At 51.5% G+C, this 24,565-nt stretch overlaps 1 protein-coding gene and 1 non-coding gene across 3 annotated transcripts; one reads left to right on the top strand and one right to left on the bottom strand.

Moving 5' to 3' along the window:
* ZNF445 (zinc finger protein 445) lies at positions 1-23,895 on the top strand. Of its 2 annotated transcripts, none has more exons than XM_055135214.1 (7): positions 1-111; positions 12,898-13,473; positions 15,752-15,920; positions 16,240-16,298; positions 16,629-16,755; positions 17,278-17,388; positions 18,234-23,895. In XM_055135214.1, the coding sequence occupies exons 2-7, from the start codon at positions 13,039-13,041 to the stop codon at positions 20,438-20,440; spliced, it is 3,108 nt and encodes a 1,035-aa protein (XP_054991189.1). In that variant the 5' UTR covers positions 1-111; positions 12,898-13,038; the 3' UTR covers positions 20,441-23,895. The 2 variants fall into 2 exon arrangements, with proteins under 2 accessions (XP_054991189.1, XP_054991190.1); XM_055135215.1 differs by having other exon boundaries at positions 34-111; positions 12,790-13,473.
* Positions 8,962-9,085, bottom strand: LOC129404716 (small nucleolar RNA SNORA40). Its single transcript, XR_008630075.1, has one exon. It is a non-coding gene; the product is annotated as a small nucleolar RNA SNORA40 (small nucleolar RNA).
* Positions 23,896-24,565: the final 670 nt, after the last annotated feature.

Here is a 24,565-nt window from a genome sequence, read left to right as displayed (position 1 = left end):
TGGGGCGGTGCCGCGCGTGCGCGATGCGCCCGTCGGAGGTTAAGAGCGGGCGGTGGGCGTGAGGCCGGCGCGGCGGCCGTAGGTCCGAGTGTCCGGTGTCCGCGCGAGTCGGTGAGCGGCGCGGCGGGATGCTGGCGGGGCTGGGGGCAGCGGGGCGGCCCAGGGATGCGGAGGGCGCGGGGGCCGGGAGCGCCGGGGCGGCGGCGGCCCGGCCCGGAGGATGCGCCGGGCGCAAGGGGGCAGAGCCGGGGCTCGGGGGGCGGCGGCTGCGGGCGCCGCTGGGACCTGCGGGGCCGCCCGGGGCACCCAGGTGGGGCCCAGGGAACGCGCAGCCGCCTCTGCCTTATCGCCGTCTTTACGCGAACAAAGAGACTAATTAGGGACGATTAGATAGATAGACGCCCCGGGTGAGTGTGAGAAAAAAGTAAAAGTAACTGCAATCGGTGGAGATTTTTGTGTGCGGGATACCTGGCCTTAAAACATATGCAGGATGATTTAGATTCGAATGCTCATTTGATGCAAACCAGGGTTTTCCTGTTTCTTAAACACACACGCACACGCGCACGCACACGCACGCACACGCACACGCACAAACCCCCCTTTTAGGGGTTGGACAGTCCAGCAGGCAGGGCGTATGCCTTGCTTCCTTCTGAACTGGGTGGCCTGGGTTCAGTTCTCAGCACCCCGTATGGTCCTCTGAGTCCGGGCCCATATGGCCCAAACAAAGCAAAAGCCCAAACCTTTTAAAGTACTGGGTTAAAATTACCTGTTTACTACATGACACAAAGCCTTTCCATTTTAATCACTTAAAGGCATAATTTGGTGGTGTTAAGTATATTTATTATTACCTAATTTAATTAATTAATTAATGTGGGTTTTTTTTTTTTGCCTCTTGGGCCACACCCGTTGGTGCCCAGGGCTTACTCCTGACTCCGTGCTTAGGGTTCTTTCCTGGTGGTGCTCAGAGGGCCCATATGGGATGCTGGAGATCAAACCCAGGTCTGTTGCTTGCAAGGCATGCATCCTAACTGCTTAACCTATCTCTCTGGCCTCCGTATTATTACTTTTTGAAGATTTATTGTTAACTTGTGGAATGCCTCTGTCCTCTGAAATCGTTTAGAATTGTTGGGCCAAGAAGGTATAGCTCAGAGGACTGGAATCATGCTTCGCATTGGGGAACCGTGACTTTTATTCCCCATACAGAATGCTTTTTCCTCCCTGAGTCACACCTCCAGCACCTTTACGTCTGGAGCCAGAGCAAAACAAGCCGGAAAAAAAAATTGATGCTAACATTAGAACACTATGCAAGTATGTACTTGACCCCCCCTTGGCCCCTCCCTCCCTTTTACTGTTTTACTTTCCATAGTGTAGTGGTGTAGGCTACATGAAGCTTTATGTGTGTAATGCGTGGTATTTGTGAAGAGAAGGACAAATCTTGTTTTTTCGAGTGGTTGTTTCTGCTTTCAAAATGAAAAGAGTACAAGGAATGGTCTTTGATCATAGGGTTCAGCTCTAATCTTTGAAGTCAATTCTGCTCTCCTTATATAGACCTGAGAAATCAAGAATATTTTTCCTAATCTGAAAGTGATGGCCAGGAAAGAGCATCATCCTGTTTCCATCTGTCTGTAGTTCAAAACTCAAAACTGAAAACCCACCAGTACTGGCTGGTTATTTTGCGAGGAAATGTCAGCTCGGCTGGCTGTTGAGGAGGTGATGATGAGGCTGCTCCTACGTGTTCTGTTAGCGCTGAAGAAAGGCAGACAAATTTGGTTTACTAAAGCAATCACCCTTCACTGCGAGATGAAAGTAGGGGAATGTTTTGAGGCTAACCTTCAGCATGTACTTAAAAGGAAATCTGTCACCATTAAGTTTTCTGTGGCTCCTGGAGCCTGAGAGCATTGCCATGGAAGCGTTCTGTGATGGCAGGGACTTGGCTGAGAGTGAAATCACATACACCTTAACCTGATTTTGCAGTGTTTGTTGGGGAGGATCAGAGATACTTCATGACGATCCTCAAAGGAAAACAAGCTAAGCTTCATTACACGAAAGATGAAGCTGCAAAGAGAAAAGGGGCACAGCATCCCTGAAAATTCTCAGGAAATTTCTGGAACTTCCCTGCTTAATTAAATCCATTTTCATTCTGGAGGGCATCCAGGGTTAAGTAGGAAGTGCTGGGAAAGAACACCGGCCCTCAGCTCAGACTGCTCCCCCGCCCCAGGGACGCACACTTGCGGTGTACTCTTAGTAAGTTGATTAAGTGAAGCTTTTCTTTTGTCCTCTGTTGATTCGGAGCTGGGAAGAGAGGATGGCGTTATAGGCAGTGGTGGTCAGAGGCTACCCTGCTCCTGTGGGGCTAGGCCAGACTGCCATCATTTTGCTCTGGGTGTTTTTTTCTTCAGGAAAATCTGAATAGCTTGGGAGCTTTTTAGCTTTGGCCTTGTAAAGTTTTGCTTCATTTCTTTCTTTCCTCCCCCCTCCCCCATACCCAGCAGTGCTCAGGTGCTCAGGGCTTATTCCTGGCTCTGTACTTAGGGATCGCTCCTGGCAGTGCTCAGAGGGCCAAACTGGTGCTGGGGACCAAACCAGGTTGAGCATGTGTGAGATAAGCACCTTACCCTGCTCTGTTCTCTCTCTCCAGCCCCTAACTTTTCTTTGATTGGAGGTCTTCAGATCCTCTGCAATATTTACAGACGGATGTTCTTAGTCTTCTGTCTGCTCGTTCTTAACAAATACTGCGCTTATCTCTTGGAACATTCATGCAGACGCAGTTCCAGGGAGATCAGCTCAGAGGCTTATTTTTGGTGGTAATTTCACTGTGGGTTTCAGTTTCCTAAGATAGATCAGATGCCCTTTATGTTATGTTTATTTCTTTCTTCCCAATATTTCTGTGTGGCCTGAGTCTATTTTCTTTAGGTTTGGGCTACACCCAGCTGTGCTTTGGGGTTTTTCCTAGCCCTTTGTTGAGGAGGGAGCCCTAACAGTGCTCGGGAGGCCTTCTGTGGTGCTGGGCATTTGGACCGGGGCCATCGGGATGCAAGGTCTTGACTATCTTGTATTATCTCTGGCCCCAAGGTTCTTTTGTGTAACCGCACTGCCAGGCTGTCCTTCACCCTTGCCATCATTCTAATTCTTATACTTCCACTTTCTGTTTCGTTCTTGGTTTGGGGGACACATTCACAGGTCCTGGGGAGGGTGTGTCTCTTCCGGGCTTGGTGCTTGTTACTTGTGGAGAGCCTTGCATGGTGAGTGGGGCTCATTTCCCAGTGGTGCTAGAGGGGGTTGGAGGCGGACTTGTCAGGGCTAATAGGCCCTTTTGCATGCAAAGTGTTTGCTCCAGCCCGTCTGGCAGTCTATCCCACACTTCATTTCCTTTCACTTTTCCAGTCTGTTCTCTAGTTTTTGTTTCTCGGGCCAGGGCTGGTTTAGAGCTGGAGTCTAGAGCTGGGGTCTTTCCTGGCCGTGCTGGAAATGGAACCCAGGGCCCACTTCGTATGTGCAAAGTGAGGGCCCCCCAGTGAGCCTCTGCTTCCAGCTGCCTCCTGAGCATTTGACTCTGCTGCTCATTTGAATTAGCTGCAAGAACCTGGCAAGGCTGGGCCTGCCCCTGGGACCTGTCCCCGTTGGTGTGAAGGCGCCCTTCTCTCTGGGGCCACGTTGTCTCGCCTCGGTTTTCTCTCATTTTCCTTGGTTTCCGGTTTCGTAGGCTACTTCTCCCCCCCCACCCTCTCTTTTTGAAGACCACACCCAGGACTGCTCAGTGGCTCTTCCTGGCTCTGTGCTCAGGAGGGACCCCCTGGATCTGCTCAGGGACCACCTGGGTACTTGGGGTTGAACTGCTGTCAGCCGAATGCCAGACAAGCACCTTGGCTCCTTTCCTGTCTGTTTCCGGCCCCCTTCTCTCCTCCCCTCCCCTCCCCGTCCCTCCCTCCCCATCCCCCCTTCCCCCAGACTCCAGCAGCTTCTTTTCTCTGCTCGGCCTTGCCCTGGGATCAGGAGCCTACTTTTCTCAAGCTGGGTGACAGGTTGAGCCTGTTTCCTGGACAGCCCGGGGAAACGGGGAGCAGGTATTGATTTCTCAAGACCGTGGGAGGCTGTGAGCTCAGTGTTCACGCTTCCTCTCCCCACCCCCCCTTTTGCCTTCTGGCTGGTTTCTGTGGTGGTGCTGGTCCAGGGATCGAGCATGCCTGGTTGTGCTGCCCCCACTCCCGGCCGTGCTCCCTGGGGTCACTCCCTTCATGGGGGTGCTCGCACTCTTCTCTACAGAGCTTCGTAGTGGCTGCTCATTCCCCACCCTTGGTCGCTGTGCACCAGGGGTTGTGTGGTGGTGGCGCTGAAGGGGTCCCACACCCACGTGGCAGAGCCCAAGACAGCGCACATGGGCACATAGGCCGGTGCTGGGGGTGGATCTCGTAGGCTTTGGCTGGAACAGCAGGCACTTTACCACCAGCCCCCATCTGTTGCTCTGTTTTTATTTTTTACTGGGGAGGTCATCCAAGTGATGCTCAGGAGTTCTCGGGGTCCCACTGGTGATTCTTGGCTAACTGGACTGGTAGTTCAGTGGCCTGAGCATGAGGGTCTGAGGATTTGGTGCTGCTTGGGCCCTGCAGTGCCAGGGATACCCAGACCACCCCTTGTTGGTGCCAGGGTCCTTAGGGCCACACCTGGCAGTACTCAGAGACCTTGTGTTGCTGGGAATTGAACCTGTATTGGGTGCATACCAGTGCTCTGACCACTGTACTATCTCCCTATCCCTTTGTCCCCTTTTTTTAAATTGGGGGGTAGGTTGGGTCCCTTTGTCTCTTTTTTTAAATAGGGGGGCGGGGGGGGCTGGAGCGATAGCACAGCAGTTGGGCTTTCGCCTTTCACGTGGCCAACCCGTGTTCGATTCCTCCACCCCTCTCGGAGAGCCCGGCAAGCTACTGAGAGTATGGAGCCTGCACGGCAGAGCCTGGCAAGCTACCCATGGCGTATTGGATATGCCAAAAACAGTAACAATAAGTCTCTCAACGAGGGACGTTACTGGTGCCTGCTCGAACAAATCGATGAGCAACGGGGGGGGGGGGGGGAGGAGGTTGGGCCACACCTGACTGCTCAGGACCTACTCCTGGCTTTTTGCTCAAGAATCAGCTCCTGAAGGGACTTGTGGGACCGTATAGGATGCTAGGGATTGAACCCTGCCATCTTTGTGCAAGGCAGGTGCCCTTCCCTGTTGTACTCTCTTTCCTGCTCCTACTTCTGTTTTTTTAAACACAGAATTATTGATCATTTTGCTGTAATGTGTTTCAAGGAGTATAGATAAAATGGGAAGGAGGAGCACAAGTAGAGGAGATAATGAGTGAAAATACGTAGGAAGACCTTATGAACTTTGCTTGTATGTGTACATTCTTGCTTTAAAATACAACTCTTAAGGCTGGAGTGATGGCACAGCGGGTAGGGCGTTTGCCTTGCATGCGGCTGACCCAGATTCGATTCCCAGCATCCCATATGGTCCCCTGGGCACCGCCAGGAGTAATTCCTGAGTGCAGAGCCAGGAGTAACCCCTATGCATCGCCGGGTATGACCCAAAAAGCGAAAACAACAAAATCTTTTTCATAGCTATAATTCTGCAAATATGGCTGTTTGGGGGAGGGCACACCCAGCAGTGCTCAGGGGACCATGTGGTGCCAGAAGTTGAACTGGGGTTGACCCCATGCAAGGCAAACACTTTATTACTATTCTCCGGTCCCTAATTTTGAAAACATTTTGTTGTGGGGGCTCACCCAATAGTGCTTGAGGGCTGCTCTGGGCTCTGTGCGCTCGAGCTGCTCCCTTCAATGTCCAGGGGACCATGTCATGCTGGTTTTTGAACAGCATGTTTTTTTGAACAGGTCTGTGACAGTGTATGTTCAGCCTTCTGAATTCTCTCTCCGGCCCTTAAGTTTTTTGTTTGCTTCTTTGGGGGAGGCACATTTGATAGTCCTAGGGAGCCACTCATACTACTGGCTCCATACTTGGCGGGTTACTTCTGACGGTGTTTGGGGACCCATGCAGTGCAGCCAGGTTTCTTTCATTTTTTTGGTTTTTGGGCCACACCCAGTGGTGCTCAAGCCCTACTCCTGGCTCTGTGCTCCCTGATGGGACTTTAGTGGGGCTCCACTAAAGGGGTGGAAGGGGCATATGGAGTGCCGGGAATCAAATTTGCGTTGGCTGTATGCAAGGCAAGTGCCCTGCCCATTGTACTATCTCTTTGTCCCTGCAGCCATAGTTTCTGTTGACCAAATGAAGGCATGCAGAGTTTATGTGCAAAGCCTGAGCTCAGCCCATTGTGTTCCCTCTCTCACCTCAAGCTATGTAAATTTACTCTGGGGAATTTGGAAAAGACAAAAAAGCATAAAGAGGGAAGTAACAGTAATTTAAAAACGTAGGTGTTTTTTTTTGCATATTTGCATTAATCATTTTATACATTTTTGCATATTTGCATTAATCATTTTCTACGTGTACTCTAGGAATAAAAAAGAAATAGTTGTATACGTAGTGTTAAAAAAAAAATCCCAGGCCCTGAAAATGGCTTTGGCTTGTAGGACTGGCCTGTCAAAGCACAAGGCCCAGAATTCAGTTCTCGGTCCCACATCTTGGGGGATCCCAACTAGCCAAGGGGCGGAGGGGAAGAATCAAGTCACGATAGCTCATAAAGTGTCATTCCCGACTCTATGCCCACATCTAGAGTTTCTGTTGTCATCGTTACTGCAGAACTCTAAAATGAACAATTAGTTGGCTCCCAGGGAGTTATAGTTTTGGCACAAAGCCCAGGGCAAAGCCAGAGTGGCCTGTGCAGGAGATTTGTACTGGAGTGTGTATTTACTTTCTTGAGAATGTTAACCTGAATTACATATGTTATTACAGCACATTATGAGTAGTTGAAGGTCAGAGTCTTGACAGTTCGCTGGGATTTGTCATATCTTCCCTGTCCCTGAAGAAATCCTTATTTTCAGAGGGTCTGATTCTAAAATTCAGCAGCTTCAGTTTTCAGTTGTCAGCACAGTAGAAAGAGTTCATTGTCAGCACTTTTATCAGTGCATAGTCAGCAAAAAAATTATAGTCTATATAAGGGATGTTCAGTTCACAAATGGCCTCAACATTGCTAAGTGTTTACATTGTGAATCCTTCCTGGCCATTTTTGGGGGGCGGGGGTGTCAAACTGGTCGTGTTCACATCTTACTCCTGCCTCCGTGCTCAGGGATTACTCCTTGCTGGCTCTGGGAACCATATATGGTGCCAGGGATCGAACCTGGGCTGTCTATATGGAAGGCAAAGTCCTTACCCTTTGTACGGTCGCTCTGGCCCCTCTACGCTGCTTTGAATTCCTTTGCAGATGTTTATGGTATATGTCACACATCCAGATACTTATAAAGACATATGATTATAGTTTTTCTGCATTTATACCTTGGGTTTCTTTTTCTTTCTTTTTTTTACAGTATTGAGCCTATGTCCTTGCCATGCAAGGCAGTCACTCTCCTACTGAGCTGTACCCTTGAACTTTTTCCACCTACAGATCAGAGCAGGGCAGCTTTTCCTGTTTTGCAGGGAGACTTAAGACTAACTTTGAAGCAAAAATGTTTCCTTGCGAAGAGATAAAAAGCGCTCCTGCTGGCCCAGAGAACTACTCCTACGGGAGTCCCAGACTCAGTCTCTGGCACTGCCCGGTCCCCCGAGCACTGCTGGAAGTGATTCCAGGTACTGCTAGGTGTGATCCCATCCTACCCCCACCCTTCCCCCCAGAAAGGGCCCTCACAGCTTGTGCCTTAGGTGGGGGACTAGTTTTCACTCCCTCATGCTTAATCTAACTGCCCGTGATCTGCTTAGATGAAAGTTTTTCTTCCTGCTAGTTTTACTTGTTTTGGGGCTACAAAAGCTGTGCTCAGGGCTTCCTCCTGGCTCTGGGCTCAGGGGACCACCTGGGATATTGGGGATGGAACCTGTATTGGCTCTCTGCAAGGCAAACGTCCTACCTGCTGTACTGTCTCTCCAGCCCCAATCGCAGATCTTGGCTGCCAAGCTCAGAAACTTCCGATCGTGTGTTTCCGACCTTGTAAGTGAGGGGGCAGTGCTTCTTACAGTAGCATTGAGTATGATGCTGTTATCCGCATCTCCTGTATCAGATTGTGAAGTGATCACAAGGGTCACCAGTATGTCCCACTGGCAGTCAGCTTCACCATCTTGTGAACAGGGAAGCAATTATGTTGGTGTGCAGGAGTCTAGTGCAGTCTAACTGTTGTGTGGCACTGCATCCTATATGTGCTCTGCTTTTATTTAGCGTTGCTGTTGTGAGTCGGTTATCTCTAATACTGTGGCGTGGTGAACACTGATGTAAAATGTATGCTTTTAAATCTTGCGTTCCTAGAAGTGAAATTCCTGGCACGTAATAAAACTTATTTGCTGCACATGTTCACTTTGCCGTTCCTGATGACTGTATACATTTACCCTTCTGTCAGTGGTCGACTTTGAGTGTTTTAGATAAGAGAGTTTAAATTACATGGTTCATATGTCACTCCATTCCTTTCTTTTCTTTTTCCCATCCCTCCCTCCTTCCCTCCCTTCTTTCCTTTCTTTCTTTGTTTTTGGGCCACATCTAGCAGTGCTCAGGACTTACTCCTGGCTCTCTATGCAGGGGTCATAGAGAGCCAGGGGTTCTGGTGTACCATATGGGGTACTGGAGCTCGAACCCAGGTCTGCCATGTGCAAGGCAAGCGCTCTCCCTGCTGTGCTATATCCCATGATTTGGGGAGGGGTGTTTCAGTTTGTTTTGGGGCCACACTGGGTGGTGGTCAGGGCCTCCTGGCTTTATGCTAGAGGGTTTGAGGACTGTTCCCAGAAGTGCTCAGGGGGACCGTGTGGTGCTGGGGATTGAAAACCAGACTCTCCCCTTTGAGCTCTCTCTAACAGTGAAGTTAATTCTTTATCTTATCTTTTCTTTTTTTTTATCACATTTTTTCTTATCTGTATCAGAACTTGTACAGAACAGTGAGTTCTGGCTTACAGAAGAGAATTGTTTTTGCGCTTGTCTCAGAGTCTGTTCACACGTCAGACAAACACCCACATAGAGGCTGAGAACTAAAATATTTATTTATTTATTTTAGTTTTTTTTTTATAGAATCTGTGAGATAGTTACAAAGCTTTCATGATTGAGTTTCAGTCATACAAGGATTGAACACCCATCCCTCCACCAGTGCACATTTTCCACCACCAGTGTCCCCAGTATTCCTCCCGCCACCCCACCCCACCTACCCCACCCCCTGCCTCTATGGCAGGCAATTGAGAAGTGAAGTCTTTAATGAGAATTCACTTTGCTTGTGAATTTACTTATATTTGCCTCACCAATTGTTCCTTTATGTCCTTGAATTGTGTTCTTTCTTCACTGCCCTGTAATGCTACTTCTGTTACTCTTTTACTGCTAGAATTAGGCATAAATTTGTTCCTTTTATTTGCTAATTGTATATATTCTTGCAATTTTAATTCTCAGGTCTAATACTAATTTTTTAATAATTATATTTCCCAAGAGAAAAAATATTTCCACCCAAAAATTGGTGCTGGGGGGTCAGAGAGATAGTACAGTGAGCTCTCTGGCCCCCAGCCTTGTACTGGCCAAACTGAAGTGCAATCCCCAGCACCCCATATTATCTCCTGGGTACTGCACAGAGGCAGGAGTAAGCCTTGAGCACAGCCAGATGTTTCCCAAAAAACAAAAACCAAAAAACAAATTGTTCTTTTTCTAAACTGTGGAATATGCTTATCAAGTCTGAAAACAACCTTCATTAGGGCTTTGTCGGAGAAGTGATGTCTTTAAAATATCGATCTTTTTTGAGGGGAAGGGGGACATTCAGGGCTTACTCCTGGCTTTGCACTCAGAGATCACTCCTGTCTGTGCTCAGGTAACCCATATAGGGTGCTGGGGAGCAAACCTGGGTTGGCCACATGCAAGGCAAGTACCTTACCCACTGTACTATCACTCCGGGCCTATACTAGTCTTCTTACACTACGGCACATTCAGATGTATTTTGTCTTTTGGTAGTCTTGTGTTTTCCCCCTGAAGTCTTGTACGTGTTAGGGGGAGAGTCCCCAGTGATGTTTGTCCAGTTGCACCATAGTTCAGTGCTGGGGCCTGGATACGGTGCCCCTCTGGCCCAGGGTGCCCTGCACACATGCCACCTGGTCATGTCCAGGGCCTCCAGGACCACACCTGGTGATGCTGGGGTTGCTGGACTGGGGAGGGCTTATACATTTCATTAGCTTTTTTTCTGGACATTTTGTGGTTTGGTACATTGCTGTTGTGTAGAGTTCCTTTGTAGTGGTTGTTGCTTGTGTATTAGAAAGCTAACAATTATATGTTGATTTGTATGTTCATCCTCCTTAATGATCAATCCTGTTGACGTGATTCTTAGATTTTTTTAGATGTTTATCATTTATGCATAATGTTAGCTTTGACCCTTCAAGTTTTCTAATAATTTGGCCTATTATTTTCTTGTTTATTGACTTTGGGGGGGTGGTGCTTGAACACCCAGCATTGCCCAGGGCTGATGACTTGGCTCTGTGCCAAGGGATTACTCCTGGCCGGGCTCAGGGGACCAAATGGGATGTCGCTAATCAAACCCAAGTGTGCAAGGCAGGTGCCCTATCCACCGTGTTCTCTCTAGCCCTGCGTGTGTTTTGGGTAGAATTCATTGCTCTATCAAGTGTAGTAAAGTATTACCACCTGTGTGTTAACCGTTCTTTCATTTCTTTTGAGTTAATCTTTACATATTGCATCATGTAAAATCCGACCTTCTGTTTTGTAGGCCTACATTCTTCCCAGCACTGTGCGTTGAAAGAACTCCCCCACCCCTCTGTAAGTGGTCTTTGCGCCCTTGTCAACAGTAAATCAGCTGCATGAGTTGATCTTCTGTTTCCCCTCCCCCTTCCCCATGTTGCTGCAGGACGGGCTGCACCTTGGATGCCCGGGGCCTACTCTGAAAGCGTTTGCCAGTCACTGAGCTCTCGGGTTCTGCTCTCAGACACTCTTGTGGTGCCAGGGCTCACAGATGCCTCTTGGCACGTGGGGCAGTGCTGGGGATCACTCTCCTTTTAGTGGTTTTTGGGGCAACACCCTGTTAGTGCACTCAGGAATCACTCCTGGCCGTGTTTGGGGGACCACGTGGGATATCAGGGATTGAACCTGGATGGGCCGCGTACAAGGCAAATACTCCTCCACCCTCTGTACTCAGTTGCTTGTGCCCGGATCACTCTTGGCCAGTGGGGTGCTGGTGGGTGTTGAACTCGCAGCCTCAGGCCTGCAGGGCAGGTGCCCACCGTGGTGCTGTCCCCCAGCCCTGCTTTTCAGTCCACGCAGGAAACCCACTGGGATTGTCCTGCCCTCCGTCTTTGGTTTAAATCTTTAGTCTCTTCTTGGTGTTTCATAGTTTTCAGGGTGCAGGTTTTGCTGTTTTAGGTTCATTCCAAAATATTTTATTCTTTTTCATGTGCTTGTCAATAAAATTGTTTTCTTTTAAAAATATATATGTAAAGGTGCTTTTTTAGCAGATTAACTTTTCCCTTCTCTTTGTTGTTGTTGCGTTGACTGGGGGTGACCACTTAGTTGTGGTGCTCCTGGGAGGGGGGGGGGTCACACTCTGAAATGGCAGTACTCTTTGCTGGGGGGGGGAGTGGGGGTGGTCACACACGTAAATCACAGTACTCACCAGGTGTGGCGCATCGCAGAGGAATCACAGGAAGCATCAGGACTGCCCTCCTCTCCTCAGCTCCCCTCCTCTCGGTGCTCTCCTCTCCCCTTTTCTCTCCTCCTCTCTTTTCCTCTTCTCTCCTCCTCTCCCCTTTCCTCTTCTCTTCCCCCTCTTTCCCTCCCCTCCCCTCTCCACTCCTCCCTTTCTCTCTTCCTCTCCTTCCCTCCCCTCCCTTCTCCGCCCCGTCCCTCCTCTCTCCTTGCCTTCCCTCCTCTGTCCTCTCTCCTCCTTTCCCCTCTCCTTCCCTCCCTCTCATCTCCCTTTCTTCCTTCCCCTCCTCTCCTCTCCCCTCTCTTCTGGGTTGACAGTCCCGGGGGTCATATCCAGCACTGTTCTGGAGCCTCCAGGACCACACCTGGCAGTGCTTAGGAGACCACGTGATACCAGGGGTCAGACCCAGCCCTCCCACATGAGATTATGTGCTTTAGCCCGTTGAGCTATCTCCTCAGTCCCCGTGAATAATTTAGTTTAACAGAATTTTATTACTTTACTTGTCCCCTCCCCCCGCTTCCTTCCCCTCTGTTGATGTGACACTTGTCTGGGGTTGCTTCTCTGGTGTGTGCACCTTGGTTGTGTTCATACACACCTGGCTGGGCTGTAAGAGATCACAGATAGCAGATCTCCTCAAGGAGGAAGCGGCCAGGACTGTACTTGGCACCTGTGGTGGCATGAGGCATTGAACTCACCATGCCACCAGGTGCTTGGACATCCCTGCCTCTCCCTCTCCCCTTGGTTCGTTGATGTCTTATGCCAGCCATGCACTTGGTAGATTCTGGGATGTTGTCTTAGTTCACTCCCACACACAGAGATGTAGCGGGGGTCTGCTTGCCCCTCCGTGGAAATGCTCATGTGCTCTCTTCTTTTTTGCTTTTGTTTGTTTTGGGGCCACACCCAGTGATGCTCAGGGGTCACTCTTGGCTCTGCACTCAAGAATCACTCCTGGTGGGCATGGGGGGACCATGTGGGATGCTGGGGAATTGAACCGAGTTCAGCTGCGTGCAAGGCAAGTGTCCTAACTACTGTACCGCCTCTCCAGGCCACTGCGCTTTCTTCCTGCACAAGTGAAGGTGATTCCAGCTGACAGGGTGCAGTTGCTTCACCTCATTCCCTCTGGCCTTCTGAATAGTAAAACTGGCTATTTCAGTCTCTTGCCAGTGACATCGTGTATTCCAGCGAATGGCATTGTCCGTCGAGGCACTAGCCACAGAGCTTCCAAGGGCCCAGCAGTGACACGGCGGATTCAGGCGTGGTGTGCAGCCTGCTGGGTGGGTCACGAGCTGCCACCATGCCTCCGGGCAGGTGGCACGCCGCCCGCCCGGCCCAGGCCCAGGCTCAGGCTCTGCGGGAGCGGGGCCGACTGCAAGTGGTCAAGAAGGAAGACGACGACGACGGCTTCGCGTCCATGCAGGCTGCCAGGCCACAGACGCTCAATCGGCCCGGCCAGGAGCTGTTCCGCCAGCTCTTCCGGCAGCTTCGCTACCACGAGTCCTCCGGGCCCGTGGAGACTCTGAGCCGGCTCCGGGAGCTCTGCCGCTGGTGGCTGCGGCCCGATGTGCTCTCCAAGGCCCAGATCCTGGAGCTGCTGGTGCTGGAGCAGTTCCTGAGCATCCTGCCCGGGGAGCTGCGCACCTGGGTGCAGCTGCATCACCCCGAGAGCGGCGAGGAGGCCGTGGCCCTGCTGGAGGAGCTGCAGAGGGACCTTGATGGGACCCCACTGAGGGTGAGTGCGAGGGGGTGGGTGGGGCGCCCGCTGAACTCTGCCTGCCAGAGAGCCCGTGGGGAGCAGGAGGGAGTGGGCTTCCCTCCGCTTCAGCATTGCAGCATTTCCTTCCTGTGGCCCCTGAGCGGGACTAACCACAGAGCTTTGACAGGAAGCACTTTGCACCTTTCCAGAGAGGATAAGCTCCAGGAGGAAGGCCAGTGGGAAGCCATACTTAACAGTGGTACTTGGGACGCAGTGACTGTCTGCCCTCGCCGCTCTCCAGCTGGCCTGGATACTCGACCTGGGAGGTGGCAGTGGTGGGACATGGTGGGCGGGGAGTGGGGGGGCGCGTGGTGTTCCAGCCAGGCCTGGGGCTTCTGTGTGCATGGCGGGACTTGGGACAGTGGTCTGCGTGCATCCTCTTCCCCGGGAGGCTTTGAGGGTCGGCTCTGTGCTAGGAGCGGGAGGGGGAGGACGCTGAGTGGGCAGAAGTGGGAAGGTTTCCATCCTCTTAGTTTCATAGCGTTGGTTATTTGTGTATATTTCAGAGTCTGCTCATTGGACCGAGCATAACCGAGGCTATTTAGGGACGAGACTTGTGTTCAGGACGTGTTGGGGCGTCTCTTGCCTGTGCCTGGCCCAGGCCAGGCTGTGGGTAGAGCAGAGAAAGTCAGAGTCAGTGTTGCTGTCCCAGCCCAGGGAGGCTTCTCGGTACTTCCTCTGTCTTTGGAGTTTTTCTGTTTTGAGCCACATTTGACAGTGCTCAGGGCTTCTTCCTGCCTTTGCCTAGGGATCACTCCTGGCAGTGCTCAGGGGACCGAGTGGGATACCAGGGACTGAACCCGGGTTATTCACAAGTCTTACTCACTGTATCATACCTCTGACACTCTTTGGAGGTTTTGGGTGTCTTTTGTTGTTGTTGTTCTGATCCTCAGCACTCCTTATGATCCCTTGAACGTTGCCAGGAGTAATTCCTGAGTGCAGAGCCAGGAGTAACCCCTGAGCACTACTGGGTGTGATCCAAGAACCAAAAAATGATAAGTAAAGCATAAAACACAGGCTGGGAGAAAGCCTCCCCAGTTCCAAAAAATAAACAGGAAGCCTCAAGCTGCCTGTAGCTGGCAGTCACCTGCCGTGTAACCAGATACCAGAAACAGAAAACGAGAGAGTTTGCTAAGACTCCTTTGGCTGTGCTTCTGTGTTGTTTTTCATTCTTTTGGGAGAAGCTGGAGGCAGATAACTATGACTGTCGTCTTTTGTCTATGGCTCTGAATGAGACACATTGCAGCCTGGAGTTGGTCTAATATTAATATATCAGTGTCAAGAGTGTGTTGGCCTCAGGACCAGAACAGCTTGAAGTTTATTGGCTGTGACTTCATCATCATCAGAAGCGAGCCTGCTGAAGAGATCTATCTGAAATCCCAGGGAAAGTGCCATTTCTGTCCAGGGCTCTGCTTGGATGAGCACTAGCATTAGTTTTTGTTGTTGTTGTTTGTTTTTTATTGTTTGGTTGTTTGGGGGCACACCCGACAGTGCTCAGGGTTACTCCTGCCTCTGCACTCAGGAATCCCTCCTGGTGGAGCTTAGGGACCCCTAGGGGATTCTGAGGATTGAACCTGGGTTGGCCACCTACCAGGCAGGCACCCTACCCACTGTACTGTCTGCCCAGCCCCATGTTTTGACTGGAGACATTTTCCCCTCTCTTGGTTCCACAGCTGGTCCTCGGGATTAATGCTGCTACCTTGTTTTCCTTTTCTTTTTGAGTCTGCACCGCACGGATGCTGGTGCTGCCGGGATTACTCCTGGGGGCGTTGGGAATTTAACCTAGATGTAGTCTTCCTATGAGCAACGCATATTTGAGCCGTCTGTGTGTCCCTAGCCTGGCTTCTTTAGTTGGATTTCCTGACCAGGAGTTGTTGTGCTGTTCTGACGTCACTTTGTTAACCTAGGGCAGTGCCTAGTAGCCGTTACTCCACTGCATTTCAGCTAGAAACTAGTACAAGTTCCATGTGTAGGGAGAAATATCTCTTGTTGGCAGTTCCAAGTTCCAGGTCCAGGAGTAGATGGGGTGCGCTTTCTTAGCCCAGGCTGGGATGGCTCTGCCTCTCTCCTTTGGGGCCTACCCTGTAGACCAGGGCGGGTTGAGGGGTGAGGAACTCTCCCCGGGTTTTGTCCCCCTCCTTCCCTTCCCGTCTCTCTGTAGCAAGGACCTGGCTAACTTCTTCCTGGACCTTTTCGCTTACATTTGCGCTCGGATTCCCCCGGGGCTCCTCTCATGACATTTCCTTTTTGGCAGGACCCCGCCCCTGCCCAGAGCCCAGATGTGCGTTGGATGGGGACAGGAGCCCTGCAGGCGGCACAGGTCTGGCCCTCTGCCTCACCTCTCAGGAGCAGCTCCGCTCGGGGGGACCACCAGGAGCCTCTCTCTGAAACGGGGATGCACGACTTCCCGGCTGGACCGTCTGGTACTCGTGGCCTGCCTCTAAGACCCCAGCCTTGTGCCTCATGTCTCAGGAGTGGCCCATAATCTGATTTTTTTCCCACCATTTGTCCTGTCTTGTCCCTTTACTCTGTGTCCTTCCCCTTCTTTAGCCTCTGCCTGGCTAGTTTCCCTTTCGTTGCCCATCCCCATGTCCCCCACTCTTTGACTCCCAGCAGACACTGTGAAATGGGGAGGTTAACGGCCATCCAAATCTGTGTGTGGGCCGCCGGGTCCTTCCTGCAGTGGGGAGAGTGGGTTTCTCGGCGGGTTGCCCTGGCTCATGGTGCTTTATTTTCTTTCAGAGCCTCCTGCTGCTCAGGTGCCTGCCCTGTTCCAGATAGAAGGGAGCCCCGAGGAGCAGGTAACCCTTCAGACTTAGGCCTGGTCCTTAGGTCCCTATCCACGGGCATCCCAGCATTGCTGGCTAATAGAGTCGTTCTGGCTTCCCCTCACCCTGGGTCTCTGTCCTGTGCCTGCCCGTCCGTGGACCCGCACTCGAGAGAGGTCATCGTTCTCTTGAGCCTCTGCTAAGTGCTGCTGTTCTCTTCCACCCTTCCTGCATCTGGCCTCTACTGAGCCTGCCAGCCACAGTCTTGTGCCTACCTGAAGCTGGAGCTGGTCGCCAGCCCTAGGGCATAGGAATGTAGAGTTGGTTTTTGTTTTTCAGGTTTTTGTTTTTCTCTTTTTTCAGGAGGCTCTGACATTTAAGGATGTGGCGGTGACCTTCTCCCAGGATGAGTGGGGGTGGCTGAGCCCGGCCCAGAGGAACCTGTACAAGGATGTGATGCTGGAGAATTACAGGAATGTGACTCCTTTGGGTAAGGAATCAGTGTGCTGTTCCTTCAGCCCTCCTTTAAAGTAATCTGTGCCGGGGCTGGAGAGATGGCACAGTAGGTAAGGTGCATGCTTTGCTACTTGCGTTGCGTACAGCTGACCTAGGTTGCATCCCTGCACCCCAGTGTGGTCCCCCGTACCAGTCAGGAGTGATCCAAGTGCAGATTCATGAGCAAGCCCTGAGCATAGCTGAGTATGCACCACCACCCCCCGCCACAAGAAAAAAAGTTAAAGTAATAGATTCCCCAGATTTCCCCAGAGCTGGTCTAACAGATTTATCTCATGGTTCCACCTCCAGAGAATCCTCCTGATCCTTTGGGGCCTGACTTCACTCAGCCTCTCTCCTCTCTGCTCTGGGCGCTTAGACATGGCCCTCTGGGTCTCTGGCTCTAACTTTCTCCACTTGCCTCCTTCCTACATGGACTTCAGGCCTGAGTAGGTCCTAGAGACAAGTTCTGTATGAGTTCTCTGTCTTCCTGTCCCATCTTCTTCCTTCTTTTCCACAGTGGGACCATGCACCAAGCCTGCTCTCATCTCCTGGTTGGAAGCAAGAGAGCCATGGGGCCTGAAAGCCCAGGTTGCTCAGCCGAAGGACAGTCCAGCTGCTTCCTCTGCAGGTGAGGCCCAGAGGTCCTACCAGGTTCCCTGTAAAGTGTGTCATACCAAGTAAGTCACCAGGACCTGATTTCACTGTTGGCTAGAAGACAGTGTTGAGCAGTGTTGCTGACCAGTTCTGTGCCTCTGGGCTTCTCCCTTCTATCCTAGCCTATTAGAGGTACATTTCTGGCCCAGCCCCTTCCCAACAGCTCCCTTTAGTCACTGACTTTGATCCCTTCTGTGCCTTCAGACTGGTAGCTATCTTCTGACCAGTAATTGAAAACCTGCTCAAAACTGGTTTTTGGCCTTTTCACGGGTTACCCTTGTGACCCAGTACTGGCCTGCGGACTAGTAGTTGAAACCGCTGTGCTAGGTAATAGCTCTCCCCGCTGCTGATTCCAGTATCCCTTCCTTCCCTGTTCACCACTGCTCCTCTTCAGCCCTGTGCCGTGCTCCCACCAGTCCCCCGGGTCTCCTGCTTTGTGCTCTCAGCAGACCTTGTCGCACTCTGCCCTCTTCTTTGCAGGGTCCCCCCTCCCTCCCGTGAGGGGCTTGCTCCACACTCTCACCCAGCTCTCCCGGAGCCCTGCTCTCACTCTCGGGAGCCTGCCTCTCAGGCTCAGTGCCCGACTCCTCTCCCCTCTCGCTACCTCGCATCCCCTCTGCATTCTTTTTATGGCTACTCGAAGGGGTTTCTATGTTTGTCTCACTGCTGGCATGCTCCTGCTTTTCTTCCTGGGAGACTCCTTGTGTTTTGTTTCACTGCCCAGTTTCCTGGCTTTTATTTATTTATTTTTTTAAAGTTCCTGCTTTCAGTTTCATGTATGGGAAAAGAACAGAATCTCTTGTGTTTATTTTGTACCAGGTGAGCTTCAGATCGAAGCCAACAAGTCTGTCTTAAAGCATGCACCCGTGGAAGAAGCAGAAACACCAGGGGTGCCCTCAAGATGTCCTGCAGCAGGAGTTTCTGAGGAGAAAGGACTCACAGTGTCTTTTGACCAGAAAAGGAGATTAAAGGAGCCAGTCGAAAACCCCGTTCAGGTGAGCGTCAAGAAAGAAGATGCCGGTTTCAGCCAGGAGACAGGAAAAGAAGCTGAAGAATTAGGAATAAGCAATAATCTTAATCTAAAATATGTTACATACGTGAGAGTTCCCAGGAGAAAGAGATCCCTCAAGCACGGTTTGAGCGGCAGGCACTTCAGAGGGAGTTCATACCACTACGACCACAAGGAGTTTGGGAAGGGGTTTCGACGCGTGATCAGCACTTTCAGCCTACACCCGAGAATCTTTGCTGGCCTGAAAGGGAGTGCAAAGGATGCATGTGGGAAAAACTTCAGCCTCAGTGCTCATCACCAGCTGGGGCAGACACTGCACAGAATGGGGACGTTGTATAAATGCAGTGACTGTGGCAGGACCTTCAGCTGTAGCTCCTACCTTGCTTGCCACCAGCGACTCCACACTCAGGAGAAGCCCTTCAAATGTCGGGTGTGCGGAAAGGCCTTCAGGTGGAGCTCAAACTGTGTGCGGCACGAGAAAATTCACACTGGAGTCAAACCTTATAAATGCAGTTTCTGCGACAAGGCGTTCCAGCGCTTGTCTGCCTACCGCCTGCACCAGGAAACCCATGCTAAGCAGAAATTTCTAGACTGCAATAAGTATGAGGAAGCTCTCACCTATGGTCCCTTGTTCCTTCATCATTTGAGGGACCAGACTGGGGAGAAACTCTTTGACTGTAACCAATGTAGAAAGTCCTTCCACTGTAAGTCCTATGTACTTGAACATCAAAGGATTCACACCCAGGAAAAGCCCTATAAGTGCTCCAAATGTAGAAAAACCTTCCGGTGGAGGTCAAACTTTACGCGTCACATGAGACTACACCACGAAGAAAAGTTCTATCAAGATCAGGAGCCCCACAGAGAAGAAGAGTTGCATCAGGATCAAGAAGAGTATGGGGAAGACTTCAGGCAGCCCTCCAGCTACAGCCAGCCCCAGAATGCCCCCACGGAGGACAAGGCTTTTCTGTGTCAGCAGTGTGGGAAAACTTTTATTCGAAAGAAGTCTCTTATTAATCATCAGAAAACTCACACAGGTGAGAAATCATACCAGTGCAGTGAATGTACAAAGGAGTTCACTCATAGGTCAGCTTTTGTTTTTCACAAGAAGCAGCATGCCATGGAGAGGAAATCCGAGGACGAACCGTCTTTCAGTCAGGACACATCATTCCAAGCTCCCCAGAGCAGTCACACGGCAGAAGAACCCTACAAATGTGGCCAGTGTGGCAAGGCTTTTCGTAACCACTCGTTCCTTCTCATCCATCAGCGAATCCACACCAGAGAGAAGCCATATAAGTGCAGGGAGTGTGGGAAAACTTTCAGATGGAGCTCTAACCTCTCTCGACATCAGAGGATCCACACTTTGAAAAAACAGTACGAGTACCATGAAAGTGAAAACCTCACCAGCATGCAGCCACAAATCACCCCCGATGGAAAACCCTTCTGGTGCCAAGAGTGTGGCAAATCCTTCACCCGGAAGAGGTCTCTTTTAGACCATAAGGGAATACACAGTGGAGAGAAACGCTACAAGTGTAACTTGTGTGGGAAGTCCTATGACAGAAATTACCGCCTCGTTAACCATCAGAGAATCCACACTAAAGAGAGACCATTTAAATGCCAGTGGTGTGGGAAAGATTTCATTGGGAGACATACCCTCAACATCCATCTGAGAAAGCATACGCGAGTGATGCAGGCTGAATGTGACCTGCTCGGGTTGTCGTCCTCGCAGGACACGGGGTTGAGTTTGCAAGGACTCAAGCCGAGTGGGGAGAAGCCCCTCGAAGCTCGTGAGGAGAGTCGTGAGCAGAGCCCCGTACTCCCTGAAATCCAGGGCATGTCCCCCGGGAAGAAGTGCCACAAGTGTAGCACGTGTGGGAAAACGTTTGAGAAGAGCTCACAGCTCACAAGCCACAAGAGATTCCATACTCGTGAGAGGCCCTTCAAATGCAGGGAGTGTGGGAAGACCTTCAGGTGGTCTTCCAATTTGGCACGGCACATGAAGAACCACGTCAGAGATTAGGCTGGAATGGGACTGGGGTGGGGGTCGGGGCGGGCGCCTCACTGCTGTCCCCAGGGAAGCGTGCTGAAAACTCGTCTGAATGTGGAGGATTGAAGAACTCGGGGTGCTGCCTGGCCTGCCCTTTGGGATGGGAGATTCTGGGGCAGGGTCAGAACAGGTCTCCGAGCCCTCACGGTGCCCCCTCTGGAGCCAGGTCTCCTTCAGGAGCTCTGAAGGCAGGGACCGTCGCCTTTTGTGGCAGGACAAAATGTCTGGCTGCTGGGAGGGGCCTGTGGGATCCTGAGTTTCTTTTTGGATGAGGCCTGTGGTGTGTCCATCAGACCGTTCAAGCAGCAGCACTGACCATTCCCGGGGTACCCAGGTGCCTCCTGGGGAGTCCCAGTGGCATGAAGTCTGTCGCCTGCACTGCCAGCTCTGCCTGCCTGCCGCCGGCAGAGATCTGGGTCAAGCAGTGAGTGGGCGAGGGCAGAGTGCTCGGCTCCGTCACCCAGGAACCTCGGAGCTCGGGCCGGATCAGCCCACAGGTACGGTGGCAGCAGTGGTCTGGCGAGTCCCCACAGAATACCTCCTGTGTGCCGGGCACTGTGGCAACAGTGACCGGAGCAGGAAATTTTATATATGTTGTTTTTGGTGTCTTGTATCTTCAGTTATAAACAGATGGACCAATGAGATGTCGGGTATTTGGGGTGGCCCTGTGTATTCCAGATGAAATAATTCAGAGCAGGGGCCTTTCGGGCCAGATGCTGGAGATAGAATCTGGACTGATCGCCTCCGGGGGTGTCAGGTAAGCCTTGCGCCCAGCATGGAACAGAGCCATCTGTGACAGCAGGGCTCCAGGGACCGTGGATGGTGCCACACGGCATTGGGGTCCTCGGTGGGACCGAGCCACCTCCCTCTGTAGGAGAGCTGGAGCTTTGCAGCAGTTTTGACTTGAGGCAGATACGGTGTGAATCTGAGTCGCATTTTCATGGGTGAATCACAGCCCTCAGAACTCGGGGAAATGGCAGACCTGAAATTCCGTGCAGTTACCCTTCTGCCAATTTCCGTGAATGGGGCAACCTTGCTCTAGCCCGAATTTTCCAAGGCCTCGTGTCGGTTGTCAGCTGGGGCATGTCCATTGGGCAGGCCGTTTTTTGACACCCAGAAATGCCCTTTCTGTTTCCGTCCAGTACTGGTACTCACGTTCGCTCTGATGGCTGTGGGCACTGGAAGGTTGGAGCAGCATGTGACATCCCATGGGGTGGCCAGGAGCAAGGCGCCAGGACGGGCATCTCCTGAGGCTCCTCTGGTGCCCGCTCACCTTTGTTCTTGGGACGGTTCTGTCCCCTGGGGTCTGCTACGCCTTTGCCTACGCTTAGCTGTAGCTGCCCACTATCTGCCGTCAGGCACGCTGCCCCCACTGGCACTACAGGTGACAGGATGTGGAGTAGAGCCCCGTGCCCCGGGAGGGGCCTCAGAGGACTCGGATCTGGGTTCGAGGCTCGATCGTGCCCGTTCTCGGCAGGGAGATCTTGGGGATGCTGCCAGCCCTGTGTGTGTGTCCCCGGTGTGAGACAAGGGTGCCCGGCTGTGCTCTGACTCCCAGGGTTAGCGAGTGCAGGTCTGAGCCGAGGCTCTGGGTGGAGGTTCCCACCCGGCACTAGAGCCCTCACGGGCTGCGGCTGTCACAGCGGGCAGGGCTCGACCAAGGGGGTGACATTTTCCTGTCCTTGTGTTTTACCACTCCTCGTGGTGCCTGGTACCTCATAGAGTTTCTGCCTCAGTAGGGGTTTTTTAACTGCCATTTTTATAAAATGAAATATACTTATTTTTAGACATTCCAATCAAAATTTAAGGTGTATGAAAAGTGAAATGAAATTTTCCTTTATATTGAGGTAAACCGTTAGTATTTTGGATTGCGCTGTGCGGTCTGTTCAGTGACTCGAGCTTTTTAATTGTGTAAATAACACATGATTATAGAAACACAGCAAGTCGAGATTAGCTGAAAGGGGAAGTATGGCTGCTGGGAGTTGACCGCTCGCCCTGGGGACGGGTTAGTGATGGATCTGACCTGGTTGCCTCAGGGTTGCCCCTGGCGCTGTCCCTTGGCTGGGAGGCCAGACCGCAGACCGTGCTGGCATGGGGCCTGCCTTTCTCCTCGCAGCCAGTTTTTTGGGGCCACAGCCCTCCTTGGCCCCTCCCCTGGCCCGCTTCTCACAGTCCTGTATTTGCTCCATTAGGTATTACCTGGGTTCTAGACCCTGTGACCACTGCTGCAATCACTTAGGATGAGCACCCCAGGAGTGCTTATCTGAGGTTCCTGCCGGGGCCCTGGAGGGACGTGTTCCCCGGAAACCATCCCCAAGCACTCCTGCTGATTGGGAGCCCGGCTGCCAGTAGGTGGGGGCTCTCTGGCCCCGTGCCTGCCGGTCTGGAGAACACACAGTGGTCCTCGCTGCCCTGCCTCACCCTAACTTACGTTTTTTCGGAGGAGCAGAGGTCAGGGCTGTGGGGTGCCTGGAGGGCCGTGACACCCCCAAAAGGGGAGTAGGAGTTTGGGTCCACTGGCCTGCCTGTGCCTTCAGCCTTCCTTGCTGAGGCCGTAGGCTCGACGGCTGGGACAGCAAATGATCTGGATCATCTCATTCAAGTTGGCAAAGATTTACCATCCCTAGTTGGGGAAGGGTGTGGAGCAGCGGGAAGGAAAGTCGTGACTGCCGGACCATGCAAAGTCTCCAGCCTAAAGCTGTGTGTCCTCTGCCGCCCAGCACTTCCGCTCCTGCATAGACCCCGGAACAGCTTCATGTGAAGAAGGAAATGTCTGTGTCAGTATTGTTGGCATTATTGTTTAGGTAGCAGGGTGGGGGTGGGGGGAGCCTTAAAATTAAAAAAAAAGTTCATCAGTTGAAGAACAGATAGAAGGATTGTTTGGGGGACTTTGGGACATGAACCGGAGAGCCAGGGCTCTGTCTTCAATGTCAGTAAATGCTGTGCTGAGGAAGTTGCAGAAGGCATATACAGTTAGCCACTTATGTAAAGTCAGAAGTCCTGTTTATGTGGGCACATTGTTCAAACTTTGTAGTGTTTCACTTTTTCTATAAAATGAGATTGTATTATTAACTTCACAGGGCGACTGGGGCCGGGATAATGCATGTAAAGTACTTAGACTAGCTTGCCGGCATCGGGCGTCGCTGGCATACATTAAGCAGTGTTGTTTTGCATAATATATTTTCTGTGGACTCAGATTATATGAAGTAAAAGTATAAAACTGTGTATTGTGGTATGTGATGGTCACGCGCTGCCTTCCCAGGGCAGGAGCTGCCGAGGGGCTCGGGGAGGGCACCTGGAGTCCTCAGCTGTCTTCCTTGTTTTTAAAAGTTGGTGAAGATGGGGCCAGCATGTTGATTTGACGGGATTCTGTGGTGGGTTCTTAACTGTTCGCCTAAGATATTTAAATAAACATATTTTAAAGCATGGATCCTGTCAATGTAGGATTTTGTGGACACCCTGATTCCTCCCCCATTATTCAGTCTCTCTCGGCTTCAGGTTCCTCACCAGCAACAATAGGGGGCAGCTGGTGACCATTTGTGAAGAAACTCAAACTGCCGAGTGAGTCCGGAGTGGCACATGCACGGTGACCAAGGAGTGAGGCTGTGCTGGCGCTGATCCGTGCAGCTTCAGTCCTAGGACATTAGACTGTTCTATTTCCTGTTACGCCTTGCCTGAAAATGACTACGTGAAAGCAGGAATTACAGACTCCAAGGTTTAAGAAAATGGAACTCGGGGCTGCTGGTGCTTGGTCAGCCATTCCACTTTAATAGGTAGCTGAAGGGAAATGAGTAGATGCGCTTTTTTGTCTGATTATTTTTTTGTGTTTTGGGGCCACACCAGTGGTGCTCAGTTTATTGCTGACTCTGCACTCAAGGATCATTCCCAGCAGGCATGGGGCTGTATGGGGTGCCGGGGATTGAATCTGGTTGGCCGCATACAAGACATGCACCCCACCCACTGTTCTATTTCCCTGGGTCCACAAGTGTATTATGCCAGCTACAACACCTTTTCAGTAAGTGCTAACCTCACCAAGAACACCAAACGGGTTTTGTACAGAGAAAGTCTTAGGAACCTGAAGCTATGCCAAGTGTTATT

This window comes from Sorex araneus, chromosome 4, assembly GCF_027595985.1.
Source record: "Sorex araneus isolate mSorAra2 chromosome 4, mSorAra2.pri, whole genome shotgun sequence".
NCBI lineage: Eukaryota > Metazoa > Chordata > Mammalia > Eulipotyphla > Soricidae > Sorex > Sorex araneus.
This window is presented reverse-complemented; position numbering and strand designations above follow the sequence as displayed.